Source organism: Protopterus annectens, chromosome 9.part0, assembly GCF_019279795.1.
Source record: "Protopterus annectens isolate FY-2018-M chromosome 9.part0, PAN1.0, whole genome shotgun sequence".
In the NCBI taxonomy this organism is placed as follows: Eukaryota; Metazoa; Chordata; order Ceratodontiformes; family Protopteridae; genus Protopterus; species Protopterus annectens.
Genome location: NC_056743.1, coordinates 1,837,652,276 through 1,837,677,761, shown reverse-complemented (window position 1 = coordinate 1,837,677,761; position 25,486 = coordinate 1,837,652,276). Strand labels below are relative to the sequence as shown.

Below are 25,486 nucleotides of genomic sequence, written 5' to 3'. Positions count from 1 at the left end.
TTACAAACACCCTCCAATGGTTACAAACACCCTCCACTTCTTTCCTTTCAAGTACACATTAGGACCTGCAACCATGGATGGACACTTTTTTGCTATCTCTGCATCCAGCTTGGTGGACATGGGTATCCTGAGGCAGTGTAACAATTGCCTTATGTACACTGACAACCACTTAATTCTTGAACAGATAAATACAGTATGTGAGAGATGTAGTTACACATTGACAATGGAGGCAAGACTCTAATATACAAACATAAAAAGCAACAAACAGGTTATCAGTGACTCACACACATCACTCACTGCACCCGCAAATGATCACATGCATAGAACCATATACATGAAGGTGCTCACATGTAACTTACCTAAACCACAAAGGCCTCTCAGGCGTAGTCCTCAGAAACTCCACATGTACCCAAACAAGACAATTCCAATCATAACACATACAGCCACATCTCATTGTGCCTCAACTGCCAAGCCCATAAGGTGAATCCCTCCATGATATTATTCTGGTCATAACAGACTCAATTGTGATACACTCTGATATCTCTCTTGTCAGGCTGAATACAGTTAGTTGCCTGTCAGGGGCCAGGATTCACCAGATCATGTAAGCACTCAAGTCACTTACCCCTAAGTACTATACTGGCAGATTTACAGGGGGGGGGGCTGGAGAGCTAAAAGCTCCCCCATTAGCAGTACCAGCAGCAGGGTTACAACAAAAATCATTTTTCAGTCTTGATTTGGTTGCATCCAAATCAACTCTAAAAATCAGAATATTGCCATGCCACCAAAACCTGTTGTCTGCTGAGCCAGATCCAGCACTAGGCAACAGTGGCTAAGAGGGCCCACTCTGGTCAGAAGGCTTCAACACATATTATTAAAAACAAAACAAAACAAAAAAAAAAACAAACAAAAAAGTATTTCTTAGCACTGCAGCATCTTCTCCTTTAGGGGAGACCATGAGTGTGTTGCAAACATGCATGCATGCCAAAGTGGATGTAAACACTCACGCACAGAATTTAAACTAGCCATTTCGATATGAGTGTGTGTGTTTGTGTGTGAGTGAGTGAGTGAGTGAGTGAGTGAGTGAGTGAGTGAGTGAGTGAGTGAGTGAGTGCGTGCAAGTGAGCGAGCAGGGAGGAGGTAGGTGTGTGTGAGTGCAGAGAAAAGGTGTGTGTGTGTGTGTGTGTGTGTGTGTGTGTGTGTGTGTGTGTGTGTGTGTGTGTGTGTGTGTGTGCGTGTGTTTGTGTGTGAGAGACAGTAGAGAGAACGCATGTGTGCTTGTGTGTGTGAGCAGAGAGAAGGTAGGTGTGGGTGTTTAACATACCTCTGAAGTGTCCAGATTTAGCCACATAGTTTTGGTCTGTTTCTCATAAAATTTGTGTTTTTTTAGCAAAACAGAGGATTAAAGTTACTAAACAATTACACACACACACACATTTTATATATATATATATATATATATATATATATATATATATATATATATATATATGAGTTTCAGACTTCATATCGTTCAGAAAATATACTCTAACAAATATCTTGTTATTCTAGCAACTTTCTAAGTTAAAAAGTGCAATATTTAAAATCTATCCCTATTTTTGGGCCATTACATCCCCATTATTTTAGGCTTTTTCCAGATTTCTTGCTCTAAGAGCTTGAGAGTATGCATACCTCTCAACTGTCCAGATTTTTGAATCATATTTTTTTGGCTTATTTCTCATAAAATGTGTGTTTTTTTGGCAAATGAGTGAGGAGTGAAATAACTAAATAATGTCATACATTTGTGTTTCAGACTTAATGATAGAAGCTTGACTGGCCTTTTATGATTGAAATTTTCTGAAATGGTTAGTTTTGTCATTATTGGTTTATACATTTTGTTTCACTGCTTATTGGAATAATGTTCAAAATCACAAATTTAAAACACATTCTAACAAGTGGTGCTTTATTATACAAGAAATATAATTTAATAAATCAGGAAGGTGACTCAAAGAACACATACATATATGTATAGCCCTCAAAATGTGTGCAAGGAGCCTATGATTTGAAAACAGCCCAAAGGTAAACTTAATTCTCTACTGCCCAGATGCATTTTCTTTGAATGTGGGTTTAATGCCATTTCAAAGAATGTGAGTTTTAAGGGCAGAGGAGTTTACTGCTCACGCTAAGCCTTTTTTCATTCTGAGACTGTATTGTTTGTTTAGCAACAGTGCACACATTGAAAGATTTAAACAGTGTTTACGGTAACTGAGGAGAAATAGCCAACTTATGGAAGGCTGGAATGGCTGGGGAGGCGACTACTGCAGGGGGGGGGGGGTGAGTGGTGGCTGCAGGAGGGGCTGCTCCCAGTCTATTATCCTGCCTAGGGCCCCATTTGATTGTTATCCGACTCAGGTCGCGGGCCAAACTATAATCCTTAATAAAGCCAAAATATATGTATAATATGCATGAGAGGTCTAAGGTCAGAAAAAGCTGGGTGAGTCATTTTGTGAGTTTCTGTATTGTAGATTGCAGGAGGTAAGTTTTTATTATTTTCCTTAATCCTGGCAGGATCAAAGCAGATACTGGCTGAAGTGCATACGTCTTGCCATCTTTGCTCAAGACTCCGTCAAAACCAAAAAATAACCTTAATTTCAAAGATGGTTGATTTGGGAGATTAAAGTAGACAAAATGTTTGCAATCTCTTAGTTGCAAGGCAAACCTTTATTGAGATTGTAAAGAACACCAAGTGACCTGAGAAAATATAAGAACATTTATACTAAAGAGTTTAAGAAGACCCTAATTTTTACAATCCTAATACATTTGTTTATGAATGCAAAAATAAATTGCATTAACTGAAGTTCCATTTATTTTGAAATGGGAATGTACTACTTACGTGTTTTCTTGTATAAGTAGTCAAGATTTCTTCAACCATTCTTTAAAATTATTTTTATTTAGTTGTCTTAATGAAGTAGTTTTATAACACATCATTTTAAAGTATTTTGTTTTTTCACACAGTTAACTGTTTATACATTTATCAGTTAATACATATCAGAAATCAAAACATATTAAAGGAGAGGGCAGTGCAGTGGTACAGTGGTTAATGTTGTTGCCTCATAACAAGAAGTGCTCAGGTTCAATTCTCTGGGGTGCCTTCTGTGCAGAGTCTGCATGTCCTCCCTGCATTTATATGGGTTTCCTCCCACATTCCAAAGATATGCTAAAAATAGGCTCTTTTCCAGTAAAAATAAATAAATAAATTTTTGAGTAACGGACTTCAAATCTTGTTTAATGTATATCACATATTTTAGCACAGTTAAGTTATGTCAGTATTTTTGGGTGTTTGTTTGATTCCACTTGTTCAAGTTGTCTTCTATTAAGTAGTGGGAATGGAAATTTGAGCTGTCAGAAAAAAACACCTCTGACATATGCCTTTTCCTCTAAGTGCATTCTGGGAATACTAGAAACAGGTCTGTTGAGGTAACTAGCACTGAAGTCACTGACAGCCTCACTACGTCTTCTAATTTAATAAGTTACTTGTATACTGTTTATTTGTCGTGTTAATATTATTTTCTGTCAGTATACCACAGGGTTTAAGGTTATGCTGTAGCAACAAGTTTAAGGTCTTTGTTTCAAAGCTTCACTGCATTTACAAATGGCATAATTCTTGTGCTCCTTGGCTGCAATGACAAGACATTGATGCCTACTACGCTTGACTTGCTTAACATATGAATGAATGAATGAAGTTCAGCTTTGTTAGTTACCCTCACAACTCTAGATGTGTGTAATCTTATTTTATGTTATAATGTTTCTGTTTGCTTAGGCTATGTTTCTTTCCATTTATTTGGCACCTATCCCTCAAACAGACAGAGGCATCTTGTAAATGCTTGCCCACCCAAGCCTTAGCATACTTCTTTAAATAACCTTATGGTACCAAAACTTGGCAGACATATTTGAGAAACATGGCTAGGGTTAAAAAGGCCCCTGGGGTCATTAACTTACTTTACACCCAGAAAATGTGAAAAAAAAAAATATAGATATATATATATATATATATATATATATATATATATATATATATATATGTATATCGTGAGGACCATGTCCCAAAATCAAGGACATTTTTAAAATTTACTTTAGTTTACTTAGAAAGTTTATAGAACAGCAGTTTTTTTCTAACAGCAAAAAGTAAAAAGTATAAAACTCTAACATCTTGCATTATTCTAGAGAATACTGAAAATGTTGAGAGACGGGACAAAGTATCAGACAAATTGGGGGATGTTCAGAAATTCAGGGACAGTTACCAAATATTATACCATGATCCCCCCAAAACGTGCACGCTGATTGGCCAGCGTGCCCGTTGTAAATCGAGTTATACTAATGGAAAAAGGTCCGGTCGCCCGGACTTTTTTCCATTAGTATAACTCGTTTTTTTTAAACACTGTCTCGCTATGTTAAACGGGTTTAATATAGCGAGACAGCTTTAAAATAAGCAACGGAGATCTCCGTTGCTTATTTTAAAGCTGTCTCGCTATGTTAAACCCATTTAACATAGCGAGGCAGTGTTAAAAACGGAGAAAGCAAGATCTCCGTTGCTTTTTTAGTGTCTCGCTATGTTAAATGAGTTTAACATAGCGAGACAGTTTTAAAATAAGCAACGGAGATGTCCGTTGCTTATTTTAAAACTGTCTCGCTATGTTAAACTCCTTTAACATAGCGAGACATAAAAAGCACCGGAGATCTTGCTTTCTCCGTTGCTTTGCCACAACTCTGATGTACTGCGCAGGCGCGGTACATCAGAACTGCCGGATGCCAGACATCTGCGGAAGGGCAGTAAACAGGCATTATACTATGCCATTATTTAAGAAAAGTAACAGTTTCTTTTCTTAAATAATGTCATATAATAGCAATAACCACTTCTGGGTGTGGGTAATGCTAAATTTACCCACGGTTGGCTTTGTTTGGTCCTCGGGCCGCCTCGGGACCAAACCACGCCAACCGTGGGTAAATTTAGCATTACCCACACCCAGGCGTGGGTTATTGCTATAGTCATCCTCATCAATATTTTTCTACTAATGAAACTCTACATAGCTACTAACTGGTTGACCCCATCCAAAACTTCTTGGGAAAATTTTAAGATCCTAGCAATAAAGCATATATTAGCCCACAAATGCATAATACACAAACAAAACAAAAATCCTTCCAACCTGAAATCATGGGAACAAATGTTCAATATTATACTGGCATAAAACATCGAATCTGAAACAAGCCTTCAATGTACACAACAAAAAACATAACATTATTTGGAACTATACTACTTTAAGATACGAACCCTGGAGAAAACAACCTCATCATCTACTTTTAAGAGAGAATATGGAAGCATTCATGTAAATAGTGTAAATATGTTTTAAGAATACTGCTTTGAATACTGTATGAGCAACACCTGTGTTTTCTCTTGTGAATGTTTTGTAATGGAAAAAGAAAACAATAAAAATATTATTGAAAAAAAAAAAAGAAATTCAGGGACAGTAGAAAGCTATGTGGGAGGGTAGTGAGTAAGAAGGATGTCTATGGATGAAACGATTGGCCCTTATTAATTCTGGCTTTGGAAGACTAATGTGTGCTGGGATGAGACAGGCTGGAAATACAAGTCATACTGTTTCCATGAAACAAAAAATACACTAATGTAATCACAAACGTTTTATTCTTACAGAATCATTCCAGACACTGTGAGTGGGTAATGGGTATGAGGACTGTCTGTTGATAATTACAGGCCTAATGTGTATTTTGGTGAAGCAAGGTGGAATTGTAGCTGTTGCTACTGTTTCTGTTAAGCTTTTTGTACATTAAAGCAATCATTATTTATTTATTTATTTTATTTATTGCATTTGTTTACCAAGATAAGTCCACTGGGCCTAAAAGAGCCCATTTTCAGTGGAGGCCCGGGGAGAAAAGCTCCAACAAGATACAGAAAAAATATAAACATAAATCAGTATAGAAGCAGAAAAAGTGTTACAGATCATCTTCAAATGTAGCTTAGATCAATAGATGAGGAAATGCAAAATCACACCTAGGGTAGTGCCTATGTCTGTAAGATGCTCAGTGCACAGGCACAAATCCATGCCATCCTCTTGCCCCTAGAGGCCATACATTGGGAAAAATTGGGTTATATTGGCTAGACTTGTAAGGGCCCTTAAGCAGTTAGCCGAGTAATCTCCTATGAACCTATGAAGTGGCCTTTATCTTTAAAGTAGCAAACTACATCTCCTCCTTAAATAAACAATACCCATCTTGTCAAAGCACTTCTACAAGTGGACCCTTCAGAACTGGGGACAATAGTCCAAATTCATCTTTACTGGTGTCCAGTAGAAATGTCACCACTGTTTAGCTATTCTATTGCTAATCTCTATCCTTGTACATCCCAACATCCCACCAGTTTCTGCCAAAACTTTAATACGCTATGTTTTGTGTCTAGGCTATTAGTTATTATCTTCTACAGTTGTCGTTCTTGCTTACTAATCAAATCATTGTCCATTCAGCCACTAAATCACACCAAAATTCTGTACATCTCAAATCAAAAGCCAGAATGTGGTTTCAGAAATGATGACACCATTGTACTTTTAACTCTAATATGTGACATATAAACAACACATATGAAACTACAGGAGCAAAGAGTAGTCTGAAAACTGCAAAAGAAATAACATAATTAGTTGTCAGTGATAGTTACATTCCTCACAGCAAGAGGTTCTCTGGTTCAATCCTCGGCCGGGGTGCCTTCTGTGTGGAGTCTGCATGTCCTCCCTGTGGTCGCATGGGTTTTCTCTGGATGCTCCAGTTTCCTCCCACATCCCAAAGACATGCTGTAGGTGGATTGGACACTCTAAATTGGCCCTAGGTGTGAGTGTGTGCATGTATGTGCCTTCTGTGGAAGGTTGGGCGCCAGGCTGACAACTCGACACCGTAAAACTCCACTGCCAATCATGAGCGGACAGGTGATCCACTGTGGCGACCCCTAACCGGAAAAAAGCCGAAAGAAGAAGTTGTCAGTGATAGTTACAGCTAAGGAAAATCCATAAATTAGTCTGTTTGCTCTGTAAATGAATTTTGACTGTAACAAAATGCATTTTTTAAACTCTTCGTGCATCATTAGTCTGTGTTTTCTTTTTCTAATGTTCTTTCTGTTATGTTTGTGAAATCATGTCTTGGTCCACCATCATATGCAAAGAAAAGGAAAAAATAAAAATAAAAAAATAGAAACAAAACAAATCATCTTTATAATGTGTGGAGGTGTACCTGTGGCAGGGAGAAGATCTTAGGACTTTCCAAACGCTGAAATACCTCCTTTTTTTGCCCTGCCGATACCCTGGTTTATGTCGATACTCACAACAGGTGCTTATCCTTTCGGTGAACATGCCATTAAGGAAAAACGTTAGACTGAAGGGGAAGCCATGATTACGCTTGGAAATAAATTGGAATCTCTCTGCAATGAAAAAAAGATAAATTTAGAGAGTGGGAATTTGCAAAGTATAATATCTAGAACATTTTTATTTTTTGCATTTAATGTATAAGGATTTTCTATCAGGGGATTCATTTCTGATGAATGGAATGTCTGATGTGGAGGGCAAAGTAACTTCTAGGGGATCTGATACTCAAGCAAAAGTTTCAATTGCATCATGAAAGAATTCTTATCCTGACACAAAGTTGCAGAATAACAGCTTTACCCATGGGTCAGGTGGCAATAATTCTTCTCTGCCATCCCCTTTCTCAGTGGCCATACTCTTACAAGTCAGCTAGTAATAATAAAGTAACAGCTACTAAAAGGCACTGACTGATGGATGCCTCACACTTCTTCACAAAACTTTCTTGTAGTGTTTTCTAAATGTCAGTAATAGCAAGAGTATTGAAACACCTCCGCAAAAGGTCAGTAACAGCTAAACTGACCAATCATTCTAAACTGGTTATGTCCACAGAAATGTGCACTAATACATTCCCATCCAGCTGCAGTTAATTTGGCCCCCAGTGCCTTAATCTAGACTGTTGGGCTATCACCTCCAGTTTCCTAACAGTAGGGTCTCTGTGTCATGTGTTTTAAGGGCAAAGACAGACAATAACCTTATTCTGCTAAAAGCACTTGGGGTATATTTTAATCTGACATTTTGAAACAAAAGAAAAGGATTGTAGTAGCAGACAAAAGCCAAAGCAACAACATAGTTGCATTACTTTTAAAAGTACACTGATACAAAGTACAGTATTTTAGCACTTTTGACCCATACTGGGTTCTTTAATGGTGGGAGTTTACTGCCATAGTTGCTTGTGCATAATGGTGGACAGAGGCCGTACAAGGCTGTCACCAAAGGCAAACCCGCTACAAGCCATGCTGACTACTTATATCCTGGCAACCATTTGCTGATTGATAGACACCTGTGAAAACAGGACCAACATGCTCTGGGGAAAAAACAAACATCTTTCTCATCAACTAACAGTTCTGGGCCCCTTCTCACTTGAGCTCTAAGCACAGGCTTATTTTTCTTTATAGTAACTGCAGTTCTGGGGTCCTTTGTTGCGACATCTCCTTAATGTTCACATTTATGTGCTCGTATTTACACTTCCATTTTCATCTATTTTTGAATGCTTTATTGTCACTAGTATGGAATGGGAAATATTGCACACTACCACTAGTATACTGAGGTAAACTAAATGAGCTACTACAACTGCAACAAGAACAACACTATACCACACAAATTAGTAATGAGGCAGGAAGAACACCAGTGCATGCCCACTTTTATTTTTTGAATCCCCTACTATAACAAGTGGCACATGAATGTAGTCTGTGTCCGTTATGCACATACACACACACACACACACACACACACACACACACACACACACACACACACACACACACACACACACACACACACACAAAACCACAAAGAGAGAGACACAAACACACACACGCACACACACACACACACACACACACACACACAACCACAGGGAGAGATACACACACACACACACACACACACACACACACACACACACACACACACACACACACACACACACACACACACACACACACACACACCACACAGAGACACACACACACACACACACACACACACACACACACACACACACACACACACACACACACACACACAAAACCACAAAGAGAGAGACACAAACAAACACACACACACACACACACACACACACACACACACACACACACACACACACACACACACACACCTGTCTACGAGTGTAAAACTTGCATCCTGGGCCCCATATAATGTAATAGATTCAAAGGTTAACACAAGCTGCTTGCTTTCCAGCCTTTCAGTTTCTTCTTAAAGCAGAATTATTTCAGTAGACTTTTCACTATTTAATTTAGTTTTAAAACTAAACAGGCACTGAAGGGATGAATTATTTTGTTGGACTCTCCCATTAATGGACCTTGTTTCTGCTTGAAACTCTCAGTGTCACAAACATCAAAGCAAAGGCTCCAAAAAGCCATCCCTTCTCCAGCAGAAGGCTTCAGAAGTGAAAACAGCAGTACCCCTTGCTAGCATATTTGATTTGCTTCATGCACTACAAGCTCACTGAGGTACACTGGCATACTGGACTGCCAAGAAATTGTAGCACATTAAAAAATGTTTATCCAAACAACCAGTCTCCCATTATATGTGCCACCAAGAAGACAACCCAGTGAAAGGTAAAAATAAACAAGATGAGACTAAAGAAACCATAGCAGAACTCAGCTCACCTCCTTTCAGTAACCTTCCCTGGTACACGCATGTGTTCTCCCCGCCACAGTGCTGCTGGTACACGCTGATGTCATCTCGGGGATCTTGAAAGTCATCCCTTATCTGGACTTTCCTCCCATGGTATATCATGATGACAAGTGCATGGCCGGGATCGTCTGCCTTACTTTTTGATTTATGATGTACCTGCGTTTCAGGAGACATCAGAATTTAGGGAATATTTTTCAGTGCCTGCCTTTAAAGACAGCAAAGTATGTCAAATGCAGGTATAGTGATAAATCTGTTTTTTTTTACTATTGCTTTTGTACAGTACTTTCTGCTCTTGTCTGTGTTACTACAACAAGAATGGTGCCATGCCTGAGATCAGATCTTTGCATTCTTATGCTAAAATTATAGGCCCTTGTACTCCTTCTTCTATCAGCACTGAAGAACATTGCACTCCTCTGTGCAAACCCCTCTAGAATGGTTCTACACGACTACAGAATCGTCTCCTCTTACTTTATCTGTGCTAAAAATGCCAGCACGCCATTATGTATTAGTTTTAAACTTTGTACTCATAGATGCATACTTTTGTAGCAGGGCTGGCCTCACACATAATCAATAGCAAGTATTGAAATCACCCTGAGTGTATTTCCATGGTGTCACTTCAGTTACTCTCTCTCCTGACTCTCATCTCTAGTTTACATAGATATATATAATTATTACATATATGTCTGTCTGTATGTCTGTATGTATGTACTGCATTCCCCTAAAAGCTAAAAACAATCCAGCTAATCACTCACCTTGCCACTATAAGAATACCACTCTGCCAGACCCTTGAAACATTTCAGTACATAATGTCAGCATATCTTTCATGTCAGTATACGTTTTCTGGTTACAGATTCCATGCAGATATCTCGGCCTTAGCCATCAGCTACATGTAGTAGTCTAATATACAGGTACTTTGGAAATGGGCAGTATTTCGTCATCATGCAAGTCAGAGGAAGGACAACTTTATTTAATTCTTTCAAATAACATTCAGTTCCTGTGACTCTGATTTAAAAAAACATTGACATTGAAGCACAATTCTAAACCTATAGTGCCTTTGTCGGTATGGATGATGGGGTACCTATCCAGCCTAAACTTTCATGCTCAGAGTTTCACTTGCAGTATCAACACATTGAGCAGTCTTTCTCTCCCAGCATGAAACCTCAGAGTCTCTTGCCATTCTGCTTTTAGTCAACACATCTCCTGCACTTATTAATTACAGTTCAACATCCCTACTGATATATTTATTCACAAATGACTAGCAATAATGGAATTAAAAGACAGGAAATGATTTGTTAAATGCAATGACAACGAGTTTTATTCATATTTAAACTAATGTCCAGATACCATCTATAAAATGTAATGACTGGAAAAAATAGCAGCTGGAAGCTCAGACAGATCAAACAACAGAAAAGTGCAGAATGTCATGATAACCAAGATAGTCATAATGGCAGTAGTAAGTGACAAGCCTATATGCATTTTAGATAAGCTGGACAATAACTTTTAAATGGAAATCATCACAATAACAAGAACAGCAGCAATGACAGAAGTAAATAAAACATTAAAACAAGTAGTTTAAGCAACAAGCACAAATTCATAGCAGTAAGTATAAGAGAGTAACACGGCAGGTACAGCAACATTAATAACAGAGGACTACAAGTACTAAGCTGTACAGAGTGCTCAACTTATAGCAAAACTATAATACTGAATGCTCAAGTGATCACATTAGCCAACATCAAACACAAAAGAACTTGTTAGGTTACTCTGATGGAGAAATTAAGAAAAGTGTCCACTAGCTACTATATAGTACCTTCAACCACTGTTGTGCTTTACAGACAAAAACTATACTAGCGTTACTTATCAAACCTAAAATACTCTCTGGCTTCCAGTGCATTTACAAGCAAAGCTTGCAGTATTACTTCCTATCAAGGTTAAAAGACATTCAGGCCATAGCCTTTACTGGCAAATTGTATTCTATTAGTTTTTACCAAACAAAAAGTAAATGTAGGCCTCCATAGCCATTACTGGAAGCACTTAGAGTATTATTTTCTGTCAGACCTAAACATAATGTATTCATGGAATTCAGTCTCATGACAATGTCATGCCAAAATCCACCCTCAGGCTGCACCCCCCTCCCCCCCTCGGAGGGCTAGTGCAATTGGTCCCAGAGTACCCAAGTAGTCATCCTGGTTCTGTCTGAAGGATGATAATATATCACACTGCTTATCTTATTCCAGGGAAGGTGGAGTCACTGTATAGCGACTCTCTCTCTCTCTCTCTTTCTCTCTCCATCATATTATTCTAGGTCTCTGGTTCTGTTGTTTGCTGAGCTATTATATATGCACACACATATAGGATGTCAAGGACAACAGCATCTCTAATCGTGCACAGATTGCTCCTCAAGAGTCTATAAGATACTGAGTAAGGAATAGAGCTTCTAGTCTGTCTTGGTAGGTCAGGGTCTTTAAGTCTGAAATCTACTTACTTAGGAAATTCTGGGACTTCTCTAGTTGTTTGATATGCCAAGTGCGATATCTCATGAAGGGGACATTGTACAGTGTAATTGGAGTGCTGAATACAGAGGAACAATGGCATCTTTAGACCTGAATAACATACGCTTGGCTATTAGTTGTGCTTAGCAGAAGGATTTTCTAACTACAGCTGCCATATGTGATGACTGAAGGAAAGGGGAACTCTCAACCCAACATACCAGCTGCTTCAAAGCAGTCAAGCCTCTTCAACTAGCCTGGCTCTCTTGTCTCTCACTAGAGAAAAATCAGGATTTAATTCTAAATGCTACACCCTTAAACATCAGAAATACAGTGCAGATAGTCCTGCCATGGCATACAGAAGTAAAACCCTGATTATGGTCCAGGTGACATGGGTTTGATAAGCATTTCAGGCATCTGACACACAACAGTGGAAGGATAGGAGTGCCTGTCCTGGGGGGGGGGTACACCTGTGCATGTCTCACATTAGATCTTTGGTGCAACATGGAACTGTCCTATGTGAGAATAGGTGGAGGACATTAGCCGAGTCACCATGGAGGCAGGACGACACACCTCATGTCCGTACTGCAAGCCTACTCAGTGAATGTATACAGGCATGTGCAAGAGGGAAATGGACAAGTTAGGGCTTAAATTAAAACCACCCCTTTTCAGCAATATGGCACTACACCAGGATACCATGATATTTTTGTTGGCCCCCGAGCATGGGAAGGAGTAAGGAGCTTTGTGAAAATAAGAACGTAAAAGAAATCAAAACGCTTATCTAAGTTGTTATAGGGTCTGAAAGAGGACAATGGCAAACAACTTAAACTGATAAAAACAAATAGGTTAATTTGACAAAATAAGTTAAATTGATAAGAAAAAGAATATTTATCAGATAAGAACTGAAAAAAATAAAAAGGTAAAAGCAAAGAAAATCACTAGAACCACTTCTTCAGCTGTTGCAAAGCCTGAAAACTAGCAGCAGATACATTGCAACGCCTATAAACTAGTAGCAGATGGATTTAAAGCAAGTGCCAAGGATTCAGCAAAAGCTCTCAGACCTTAACGGCCAATAACAATTACACTTATAAACTGCCACAAACAATCAAAACTCTTGCCTAGCTCACTCTCTGTAACCAGAGGAAAACAGGATTTAATATAAACTTGTCTTGTGTACACCATCATGACACAATGTACACAAATACAGTATTATAGCCAACCTGCTGACAGACAGGTTCAGTGAAACTTCACCCCTCTGTCCCGCCACTAGTAATACAGGATATCCCCAGCACTTGCCCCCTACCCCTTATCTCTAGGGAATAAGTCATTACTGCCCTCTCAAAGGCTAAAAACACAGCTTCCATGGAACCCAATAACATCCCAAGCTACATCCTGCATCAACTCAGGCAGGAACTCACAGCACCATTAGGCACTCTAGTCAAGTTAAGCCTGAGTATCAGTTTCATTCCAGTCGAGTGGAGGATGGTCACCATCATCCCTCTGCACAAAGGTGGTGTCCACCGATCCAGGCAATTATAGACCCAACAGCCTAACAAGCCTGATTTACAAGGGCATGGAATGCATTATCATGGGCCACATTAACAAGGACATCGGCAACCTCCAAACACTTGATCCCACACAGTTTACCTTTGCCAAAGGGAGCTCATACCTGTTATGGTAGACTTCTTTGAGTCAGTCACCAAAGGCATGGATGAAAGGAAGACAGTGCATGCCACCTACCTTGACCTGGCCTAGGCCTTCAACACTATTCCAGTTGGGCATAATAGATAAACTATCTCAGCTTGGCATAAATCCGTATGTGACCAGATGGGTAGCTAAATGGCTCACTGATATAACTCACTCAGTCAAAACAGGGGAAGCTACCTCAAGTAGTAAGCCTGTAATGAGCAGCGTACCCTAGGGATCAGTCTTGGGGGCCCTTCTATTTGGGATATACTTCTCTGAGGTGCAAGCCAAAACCAGAGATCTATGGCTGACCGACTTTGCAGATGACTGCAAGATGGGCACTTCCATCAACTCCCCTAGTGATGAAGACATACTACAAGAGAGCCTCACCCAGACAAATGACTAGTGCCAGAAACCCGGCCTCAAACTAAATGCCAAAAAATGCATCATCATCCCCTTTGGGGAGAGTGATGTCTCCACAAATTATCACATTAATAACAATGTTCTAAGCATGCAAGCAGTTGTGAGGGACCTAGGCACCTAAGCTGACAGCAATCTAACTTCTGACCACCATGTTGCCTCCATGGTATGGAAAACTTTCTACATGCCTTACCTCATTAGTAAGGGTATTTCTTCCAGGAACAAGGAAGTCATAACTTCCCTGTATTCCTCCCTTATCAGGCCCACCATCGAGTATAACACCCCTTATGGCATGTGTGATGGCTGTCAGCCCAGCCAGATAGAATTTTGTAGATAATTCTATGTCATTGTAAATATTAATATAATCCACAGGTGTGTTTTTACAAATGTAAGAAAATTAAATTGAAGAAAACGTGTTATATGTTTTGAGCTTCAAAAATGTAACCACAGTACACCCTATTGGAAGAAAGCTGAAGAGTGAAGCATTTTGTAACTGTTTGATTTCAAGCTCTGACACAGGATGTCTGGACTAAGAAATTCCTTCTATTGTCTTAGGACAAGAGTTAATTACTAGGCTGTAACTTGATTAAAGTGTAGCTATCATTCTCAGTCTTTTGGATTAAGCACTTGAGCTTCAGACCAGTTGTTTTACATTAGGAAGGTTTGTGGCCTGCACTGTGGTGGCAGGACAGGTAGTGTACATCCTCTTAAGTTGGGAACTGCTGATTGAGGGCTCAGTGTCTGTTATTCTAAAAGTGTATTAGTTCTGGTTTAAGCACTTGGGCTTCAGGCCATTTATTTTACATTAAGAAGATTCGTGGTCTGCACTCTTGTGGGAGGAGAGGCTGGACTCTGCCCTTCCGAGCTGGGAATTTCTGGTTAAAGGCTTATAGTGCCTGCATATTTGAACTATTTCTTACTGAAATTGGTACACCTTGTTTGCTGTAGCATAGACTAGATCCAGGCCTGCTGAATCTAGCTTTGTTTGTATGCTTGTTGTTTGTTTGCTTATTTCCCTGAAACGCTAATTCCACCTAAAACACGGCTTTTCAGCACTTCTGTGGATCCCTAGTGATATCTGCATTGCTTACTGTACTTATTTCCTTGTTTCACTTGAAAGAAAGTTACTGTTTGTCATTTTGCATTTAAGTTACCTGTAACACATTGCATTTAAGTTACCTGGCACTTGCTCACTAAAGCAATTATATAAGTCAGCACTAAAAAATTAAAAGCACTACACCCTCACAAACTCCCCTTGAGTACCTTGTTCCCCATTGGCCCTTTTTTTCAATTATAAAGGAATTCCCAATACTATTCTAGCATGTCCAAAGGTCAGTTGTCAATCTCCTCTCCGGTCCAGCTGGTGAATCTGGGAATCTTGAGGCAATGTTACAACTGCCTCATGTACACAGACAACCCTCTCCTCCTCCCAACAAATTTCAACACATGTGAGAGATGCAACCATATAGCCAAACTGGAGGCTAAGCTCTCTCAACTCAGTACTGGTGTAACCAGTCAGGAGGAGAAGGAAACCACGCTCACTACAATTCCAGTCTCACACAGACCTACCACAACAGCAAACCAAACACATAAACACACAAAAACATACTCGGAGGCTCTAAATAAAAATCTGCCTAAGCAGCAGAGACCTCCAAAGCAGACACCCAAGCAACCGCTACCCCAAAACAAAACATGTGCAACACATAGCACACAAAGCCAGTGTGCCGAACTGTCACAGCCCTTAAGGCTAAACAACACACCTGATACACTTGTAATAGGTGACTCTATCGTCAGGCACACTGACATCCCGCTCACCAGGCTGAACAAGGAGAAGGTCACGGTGAGCTGCCTGTCAGGCGCTAGGATCCGCCACATAACACAAGCCTCAGGTCACTCCAAGGCAAGTACAAATATGACTTGGTCATTGTCCATGCTGGTGTGAGTGACCTGAGACGTACTTCCCTGGACTACATGAAAAGAGACATAGAGGAGCTCTCTGAGCATGTAGCCCAGGCCGGTATGACCCTGACCTTGAGTAACATCTTACCATCACCAAGAATGATGCCACAATATGAAGACAAGATGATCAATTTCAACAATTGGCTTAAGTATTGGTGTCATTCAAAGGGGATCCAATGCCTGTCAGCCTGGGATGACATGCTCGACAAGCCACGATGCTTCACTAGGGACGGCTTGCACCTGTCACCCCTGGGCTTTCGGATATTGGCAAAGGCTCTTGCTTCCCCCATAGTGCCTTTTTTAGGCAAGGCTCAAAAGACAAATCCACCTCCATAGGTATCAGAAGGGATAAGAAACTAAGAGTAATGCTACTCAATGCCAGAAATCTAAACCTCAAGATGCGCGCACTCAAAACTCTCCTTAGCATGGAGAACATCGATATCTGTGCAGTAACAGAAACCTGGTTCAAGACTCCCGAGAGCACCCCAGCACTACCAGGTTATACCTCATACCATGCTTTTTGGCCCCAAAACTTGGACCGAACCACAAAAGGAGGGGGAGTATCAATATTCGTCAAAGATACCCACACCTCCAGGTTGGTGGCACAGCACGTAGCATCAGAGACTATCAATGTGCAACTAACAGTGGGTAAAACTGCCTTCCAGTTTACAGCCTGCTACAGACCACCCTCCCAAACCCAGGAACCCCACTCGACCTTCCTGAGAACACTGGAAAATATGAAGGTCTCTCCAAACACCATTATATTGGGCGACTTCAACTACCCAAACATAGACTGGGAGCATTACTCTAGCTCTAACACCCTAGCCCAAAGGTTCCTAGAATTTATAAACTCAAATGCTATGGAACAACTTGTTACCACTCCCACAAGAGGGGAAAACATACTGGTCCTGATCATCACCAACATGGGGACTCTATGCTCCAGACCAGAAGTGTATCCCTCATTGGTAAGATCAGACCATAAACTAATCTCACTGGATATTCACATCCCGACCCCACCCCCTGCCCAGAAAACCACAGTGAAAAACATCTCTAAAGCAAATTTCACACTCCTCAAAACCGAGGTGGAATCCTTCAAAGCCCCCGAGTCTGTGGAAAATACGGCCCAGACCGCAGAATCCTTTATAAACGCATTCTATGAACACCTTCAGGAATGCATGGATCATGCAATCCCAAATAAAACCAAGACCCAATCCTCCAAAGGAAGCATCCTGTCTGGTGGACCCCAGCCATAAGCAAACTATACAATAGAAGGAGGAAGCTACTACATGATAAAGCAAAATCCCAAAAAGGGAAGGCATCTCTGATCAGTATTAGCAAAAAACTACGGGCACTCATAAAATCGTCTAAGGCCTGCTTTGAGAGAAAAATTGCACAGGACACTAAGGATAATAACAAGGCTTTCTTTAGTTATGTTAGGAACCTGGGTGGGAATTCCCAGATATGCTCAGAATTAGTCCAAAATTACAAAAAATACATCGAACCCACAGACATTGCCAACATCCTAGCTGACAGGTTCAGCGCAAACTTCTCCCCCCCTCCCCTACCAAAAGGGAAAATATCTATCCCAGCAGAGTGCTGCCCCCCCTGACATCTCAGATGCTCAGGTAAGAGCCGCCCTCTCCAAAGCAAAAAACACAGCATCAATGGGACCAGACAGTGTCCTGGGCTGCGTCCTACATGAACTCCAAGAAGAGCTAAACCCAAACATAAAACTACTGTTCAATCTCAGCCTTACTACAGGATATGTACCCAAAGAGTGGCGTACAGCAATACTGGTCCCTGTCCACAAAGGTGGTGCCTCAATGGATCCTGTAAACTATCGCCCCATAAGCCTGACTAGCTTGGTCTGCAAAGCTATGGAAAGGATCATCATGAACCTCATAAATAAAGATATTGGGGAACTACAGACACTGGATCCTACCCAGTTCGGCTTTGTTAAGGGCAGATCCTGCCTCTTAAACCTGGTCGATTTCTTTGAAACAGTCACCAAGGCCATTGACGAGGGGAAGGTGGTCCACACAGCCTACCTGGACCTCGCAAAAGCCTTCGATACAATACCCCACTCGGGCATTATAGATAAGCTCACCAGCTTAAATATAAACCCCTATGTCACTAGATGGGTTGCAAACTGGCTCAAGGACAGAACCCACATGGTTAGAATTGCTGGAGCCATGTCAGACTCCAAACCAGTTACAAGTGGCGTCCCACAAGGCTCAGTCCTGGGACCTCTCTTGTTCGGTATATATTTCTCGGAGGTACAGGCCAACACGGAAGGACTGTGGCTGACCAAGTCCGCAGATGACTGCAAACTGGGCGCCATAATCAACTCTCCAGCCGACACAAGCATCCTCCAAAAGGGCCTCATAGAAACAGACAACTGGTGCCAGAGCCATGGCCTCAAGCTAAATGCCAAAAAGTGTTTAGTCATCCCCTTTGGCAAAAACAAAGTGCCCACAAATTACCACATAGGTGGTAATCCATTAAGTACAGAAGAAGTAATTAGGGACCTGGGGACCCAAGTTGATAGCAATCTCTCATTTGACAACCACGTGGCCAAAGTGGTTAGAAAAACATTTTATATAGCCCACCTAATCATGAAGGGATTCACATCTAGATCAGGGGAGGTCATCGTGCCTCTTTACTCATCCCTCATCAGGCCCATAATTGAGTACAATGCCCCTTTTGGGATGTACCATCCCAGACACTTGCAGCAACTGGAAAGACCCTAAAAGTACCTCACCAAGAGGATCAAAGGGCTCAAACAGATGCCATATGCTGCCCGATTAAAGAAACTCCAGCTCTACTCAGTGGCATACCGCCTGCTCAGAGGTGATTTGTGCCTGACGTATAAAGCCATGTCCAACCCGGAATTAATGGACATGCTGCACCTCAGAAAATCCAAATCCCATTGAGCTACATGCTCGAGAGACTTGAACCTCAGCACTGAAATAAATAGGACATGCTGGAGGGACAGATTCATAACCCAGAGGTTCCCTTCACTCTGGAATAAAATCCCAGTCCAGGTTAGGCAGAGTTCCTCATTGACTCTCTTCAAGAGGAATCTTGATGAGTGGATGGGAGATCGTAAGTTTACCCCGGGTATCACTTCTGTGTCACTGTTAGACAGAGGCACAGTATACTAACCTCGAAAAAGGGTATAGCAAAATTAATTTAAAATGGGTGGCGAAAGCCAAACACACTCTGGCTAGGCTTATAAATGCCCTAGGGCAGATAGCCTAGTATGAACCTATGAACCTATGAACCTATAAAGTATCCTTTATTGCTGTGGTTTCCTGGCAGGTGCAAGATTACAAACAAATGTTAAGTTTTGAGTTCTGTGAGCCTGGAAAACTTCAGAAGAGATGTCAAAAATGACGTTATGTGAAATGACTCAATATGTATATCAATTTAAGACTATCTCAGAGAGAAAGCTTGAGCATTTTGGATTTCGTCTAAAGGTGACAACAACTCACCAGGCACTTGCTTTGCTCTGTAAGTAGTATTTAGAACTTAGTATTTCTTATAGCGTTAGACAGGAATTTAGCCAGATTAGTCTAGCTGTTTTCTATATTTATGTCAGACTATCCTACAATATTGTTTTAAAGTTCCTGTGATTTCTGAACTCTTAATTAGCACTGTGTTGAATTGATGATTTGTCTTGTGCTTTTATAATTTATTATTAAATATTTTTAAGCCTTTCAACTGTGGCTGTTTTGTGTAGAGATAATTTAAGCTCTAGAGTACTTACATGTATTCGCTGATGCAGTCCAAGCCACTCCAATAGTCTTGCTGCTCAGTCACACTTACTATTTGGATAACAGTAATATTACACAGTGAAATTGGTCACCCTTATTAGTAGCTGATAAGAGTAGTTGGTGGCAGTGATTACTACCTTATAGCCTGGCAGGAGGGGGCATAGCTGGAGAACCTGTGCCAGCCTTCCCCAGGAGTGTCCGTGTGTTCATATATAAACCAAATCTTAAAGTGTGTGTGTGTGTGTCAACTACTTGGGCAGGGACACAAAGCACTGGTTGGACAGAGAGGGTACTGGAGGTTTTGGCTTGACTACTTGACTGAGATCTGAACCCTATAGCTGTGCCAGTGGGGAGTCTTATTGGTGATCTGGAGAGAAAGGGAGAAACCAGCCCCAGACTAACTGTGATCTCTGTGTGCTCTAAAGGGGAATTGTACTTTACTGTGTGTGTACTTGTTATCCTTCCAATGTGCACACCCCTCACTGGTACTAGTGGTGAGGACTGAGGTTCCTTGATTAATGGGCCAGTGCACAGTTGTTACATATTAATTGGTTGGCAGTGATGGGATATCCACACCACATATTAATTGTTTGGCAGTGGTGGGATATCCACATCAAATATTAATTGTTTGATAGTGGTGAGTTAGCTACATCACATACTAATTGGCTTGTAGTGGTGTGGATAGTGAATTCCTGTAGCTTGTGTACAGTGATCACTGAAGGTGTTTTTGTACTTTAAATCAGCCATGCCATGAATATTCAAAGTTCAGATCACAATTGTTTGATTTCTTTTGTTAGCTTAGTTAGTCAGGGAGAGCAGGAAGCATGTCAGCAAGGAGTACGGCAAGCTGACAAGGATCCAGTTGGCTGAGACGTGCCAGGCTAAAGGACTGGTGCATGGAAACCTGACTGAAGCAGACATGATTGTAGCTTTGGTCAAAGCTGCATCAGAGAATAGCAACCAGGAGGATGATCAGACTGGCTGTGGAGATGTGCAACACTCAGAGAATGGACAGCTCAACCTTTTTGCAGAGGACTTAAAAAATCCATCTGGACCTAAAAAGACTTGCGTTGGAGGCCAGGCATTTGGAAACAGAAGCAGCAGAGAGACTGAGATGTTTACAGGCTGAGGAGAATGAGAAACTGCTATGTCTGGAAGCTGAGGAGAAGGAAAGGCAGAGGCAGCATGAAAAGGAGATGCTGACTCTTTGCCAGAGTCATGGAGGTAATGGGGAAAGGAGTAACCGGACCCCAGAAGCACAAAAGGTCAGTAAATTTCTTCTGCAGTTTACAGAGGGGGATAATTTTGATAGTTTCATTCATATGTTTGAGAGGGTACGTAAACAGTATGATGTTGACCAAAGGCTCTGGGTATAGTTCCTGACCCCCTTACTCCATGGTAAAACTGTAACTGTGCTGTCAAAACTACATGATTGTGAATTTTTTGACTATACTGCTGTTAAGAATTATTTGCTAGAATTTTTTAAGCTAACACCTGAGGCTTATATGAAAAGACTTTGTAAGCATAGACGCAAGGCAGATGAAAATGTGTGTGAATATGTTGTTGAACTAAGCACTTATTTTCATAGGTGGGTGAGTGAATGTGAGGTCATCACTTTTGAAGGGCTGGCAGACCTTTTGGTGAGGGAACAAGCCCTTAGCACTTTGCCTGAGGACATGAGGATCTGGTTAGCTGATAGACAATGTGCTACTTCAGATGAGTTGGGGAAGAAGGGAGACCTACACCTAGCAAGCAGGACATCCCTGTACAGGAAGGGAACACCCAGTGCTGGGGTCTAAGGGAACCCATGGTGGGCAGCCCAGACTGCCCCAACAGAATCTGCCAGTAGCAGGGGGAAGCCACTAGTCCAGGTACATGTCCAGGACCTAGGGTTAAATGTTTTGAATGCAACCAGTGGGACCATGTGGCATATAGATATCCACGGAGGCAAGGTGGGGAACAAAAGGTGGGAGAGCCAGTAAGTGGGAAAGACAAAATGCCAATAGTAGGTTGTCTTGAGACAACAGGGGTACCAAACTACCATCCTGCAGATGTCCTAATAGGGAACGATTTTGATGAGGCAGTACCATGTGTTAATGCAGTTACATGCAGTCAGGCTTGGAGACAAGCCTGTGGGTCTGGTAGCATGGGGGGGGGGGGGGAGACCCAGTCAGACTGCACAATTGCAGCCAGGACTGGTGAGGTGGTTACTTCAGTGAGGGAGCTACCCTGTAGCAGTGAGACTGAAGGTGAGCCACAGCTACTTGTGGGTACAGATGGTCCCTTGGACAGAGTGACTGCAAAGGTAGAGTTGACTAGTAATACCTAGGCTGACAGTGAGGCACCACTGTCAGAGGATGCCAGACTTCCTATGGAAGGGGAGCTGGGAAGGGTTACAAAAAGAGAGTTGAGACAGGCTCATCTCTCAGACCCTACATTACAAGGCCTGAAAGAGGTAGCTAGTGAGGTGCCTGATTCTCAAGGGAAGGAGGAATCTGTATACTGGGACAAAGGGTTACTGTATAGAGAGTGGAACAGTGAGGGAGGGCTAGAAGGTGAGAGGATACAGCAGTTGGAAGTGCCCAGAGCCTGAGATGATACAGCAGTTCATAGTGCCCAGAGCCTACCATGTGGCACTTCTACCCATAGCCCATGATATTCTCTTTGCAGGTCATATAGGCATAAAACATACAAAGAGACGTATTATGCAGAACTTTTATTGGCCTGAGATTTCCAGATATGTAACAGGGTACTGCAGGATCTGTGAGCAGTGCCAAAAGGTGGGCAAGGCAGGAGAAAAGATGAAAGCTCCTTTGATGCCTTTGCCTGTGATTGAAGAGCCATTTCAGAGGGTAGCTATGGATATTGTGGGGCCTCTGAGTACCCCAAGTTCCACAGGAAAAAAGTATATCCTAGTGGTAGTGGATTATGCTACACGATACCCTGAAGCAGTGGCTTTGTCCTCCATTGAGGCAGAAAAGGTAGCAAATGCATTGTTAGAGATTTTTAGCAGGGTAGGTTCCACAAAAGAAATACCGACTGACAGAGGTGCCAATTTCATGTCAGACCTGCTGGCCTGTCTGTGGAAGTACACTGGGGTGAAGCACCTGAAGACCACCCCCTACCATCCCCAGACTAATGGTCTTGTTGACAGGTTAAACTCTACAATCAAGTCCATACTATGGGCATTTGCAGGCCAGTTTAAGAGGAAGTGGGACAAATATTTTCCCCATCTGTTGTTTGCTTACAGAGAGGTTCCCCAGGAATTCACGTTTTTCACCCTTTGAGTTGCAGTATGGGCATAGGGTGAGGGGACCTCTAGATTTAATTTGTGATGAATGGGAGTGTGTGTGAATCTCACAAGAAGTCTGTTGTGGCATATGTCCTAAACCTCAGGACAAGGCTCAGGGAACTCATGGGCTTGGCCCTGGAGAACCTGGCAGAAGCCCAACAGCAGAAACATGTCTGGTATGACAGGAATGCTTGAGCTAGACATTATGCTGTAAGGCAGCAGGTAATGGCTCTTATTCCTGTCAGACACAACAAGCAGCTTAGGAGGGAACCTACAAGGTGGTAAGGAAGGTCAGTGATGTTAACTACATGGTAGAACTGCTAAGCAGGAGGCAGGAGCACAAATTGTACCATGTTAACATGATGAAACCTTACCATGACAGGAAGGCCCTTGTGTTGAGTATTTGCAGTAGACTGCAGGAGGAGTCTGAGGGAGATCTGGTGACTCATCTCCTAAGTGAGGCTCGGACCGACATCTCAGTGGAAGGGCTAGCAATGTCCCAGCAGCTACCTCCTACCCAGGTGCGAGAAATCTGAGCAGTGTTACAGGTGTTTGGGGACATGTTCACTGGGAAACCTGGATGCACCCACCTGGTACAGCACCAGGTGGATACAGGACCCTAAAGGCCTATTAGGCAGGCCCCTTATAGGGAGCCTGCCTGAGAGAGTAAAACAGACTCTGAGGGCGGAGATACAGGAAATGTTGGAACTAGGGTAATACAAGAGTCCAACAATCCTTGGGCCTCTGTGGTGTTGGTGCCAAAGAAGGAAGGCAGCACCAGATTCTGTGTGGACTACAAGAAATTAAATGTTCACACAGAGTCAGATGCTTAACCCTTGCCTAGGACAGATAAAGCCCTAGAGCAGCTGGGTGGGGCTAAGTATCGTACAACCATTGATCTTACCACGGGTTACTGGCAGGTGCCCTTGACTCCCAGTGCTAGAGAGGTCAGCCTTTGTGACTCCTTTTGGCTTGTATGAGTTCACAGAGATACCCTTTGGGATGAAAAATGCTCCAGCAAGTTTCCAGAGGCTGCTAGATCATATCCTAGCAGGCAAAGGAGGGTTTGCCCTTGCTTAACTATATGATATTGCCATCTACAGCCATTCCTGGCAAGAGCACCTTCAACATGTCAGGCGGGTGCTGGGCAGGCTACAGAGGGTAGGGTTGACCATTAAGCTGAGTAAATGGCAAGTGGGTATGGCAGAGGTCTCCTACCTGGGATATAGACTGGGGAGTGGTAAGATCAGAAACAAAGTCCATATCCACTCTATGGGAGTTGCTTTGATTACTTTGATTACAGTATTACTTACAGTTGTGCTAAAGTGGTAGATTCTGTATTGAAAAAATACATTAAATATGAGAGCCAAATATGTAAGGATTCATGGTCATTTTTGAAAGAAATTAACTAGCTTGAATATAAGAATGAATTTAATTTCATGACAATTGATGTAAAAGATCTGTATACTTGTATCCCCCACCAAGAAGGGATAGAATTGGTCTCTAGAAAATTAAGACATTTAGGAGCCCCAAGTAAGGAAATCAACCTAGTAGAGGAGTTATTGGATATTATTTTATCCAACAACTACATCATGTTTGATAACGCATTCTACTTGCAAAAAGTGGGAGTTGCAATGGGATCTCCACTTGGGGTGAGTTTTTCCACTTTAGTTATGGCTCAATGGGAAGATGAATTTGTCAAGAATCAATCATATACCAAAAATATATTGTATTACTACACAAGATTTTTGGATGACATTTTTGTGATGAAAGCAAAGCTAAGGAATTACTCCATTATTCTAATAACACTACAAACTTTTTAAGGTTTACATCATGTTATGGAGAAAATAAAATTTTGTTTTTGGATACAGAGCTAAGAAAAGATAGTACACACAATAGATATGTTAGTACTATCTTTAGAAAAGAAACATATTCTAACAGTTTATTACATTTTACCAGCTGTCACCCATTCCACCAAAAAAGATCAGTGGTTAAGGGACAGCTGGTAAGAGCTGCTAGAATGGTTAGTCTTGACAGTGATTTCCAGATAGAATGCCAATGACTTGATATAATGTTTCAGAATAGAGGTTATCC

At 41.5% G+C, this 25,486-nt stretch overlaps 1 protein-coding gene across 1 annotated transcript in view; it reads right to left on the bottom strand.

Moving 5' to 3' along the window:
• The window catches only part of LOC122810798 (glutamate-rich protein 3-like), a 129,099-nt gene extending 119,182 nt beyond the window's left edge, over nucleotides 1–9,917 (bottom strand). Inside the window, exons 1-2 of the mRNA XM_044082358.1 lie at nucleotides 9,746–9,917; nucleotides 7,267–7,453 (exon numbers count right to left, since the gene is read on the bottom strand). Coding sequence (XP_043938293.1) covers nucleotides 7,267–7,453; nucleotides 9,746–9,875 — 317 coding nt within the window. The 5' untranslated portion in view covers nucleotides 9,876–9,917. The remainder of the gene's footprint in view (nucleotides 1–7,266; nucleotides 7,454–9,745) is intronic.
• Between the last annotated feature and the right edge of the window lie 15,569 nt (nucleotides 9,918–25,486).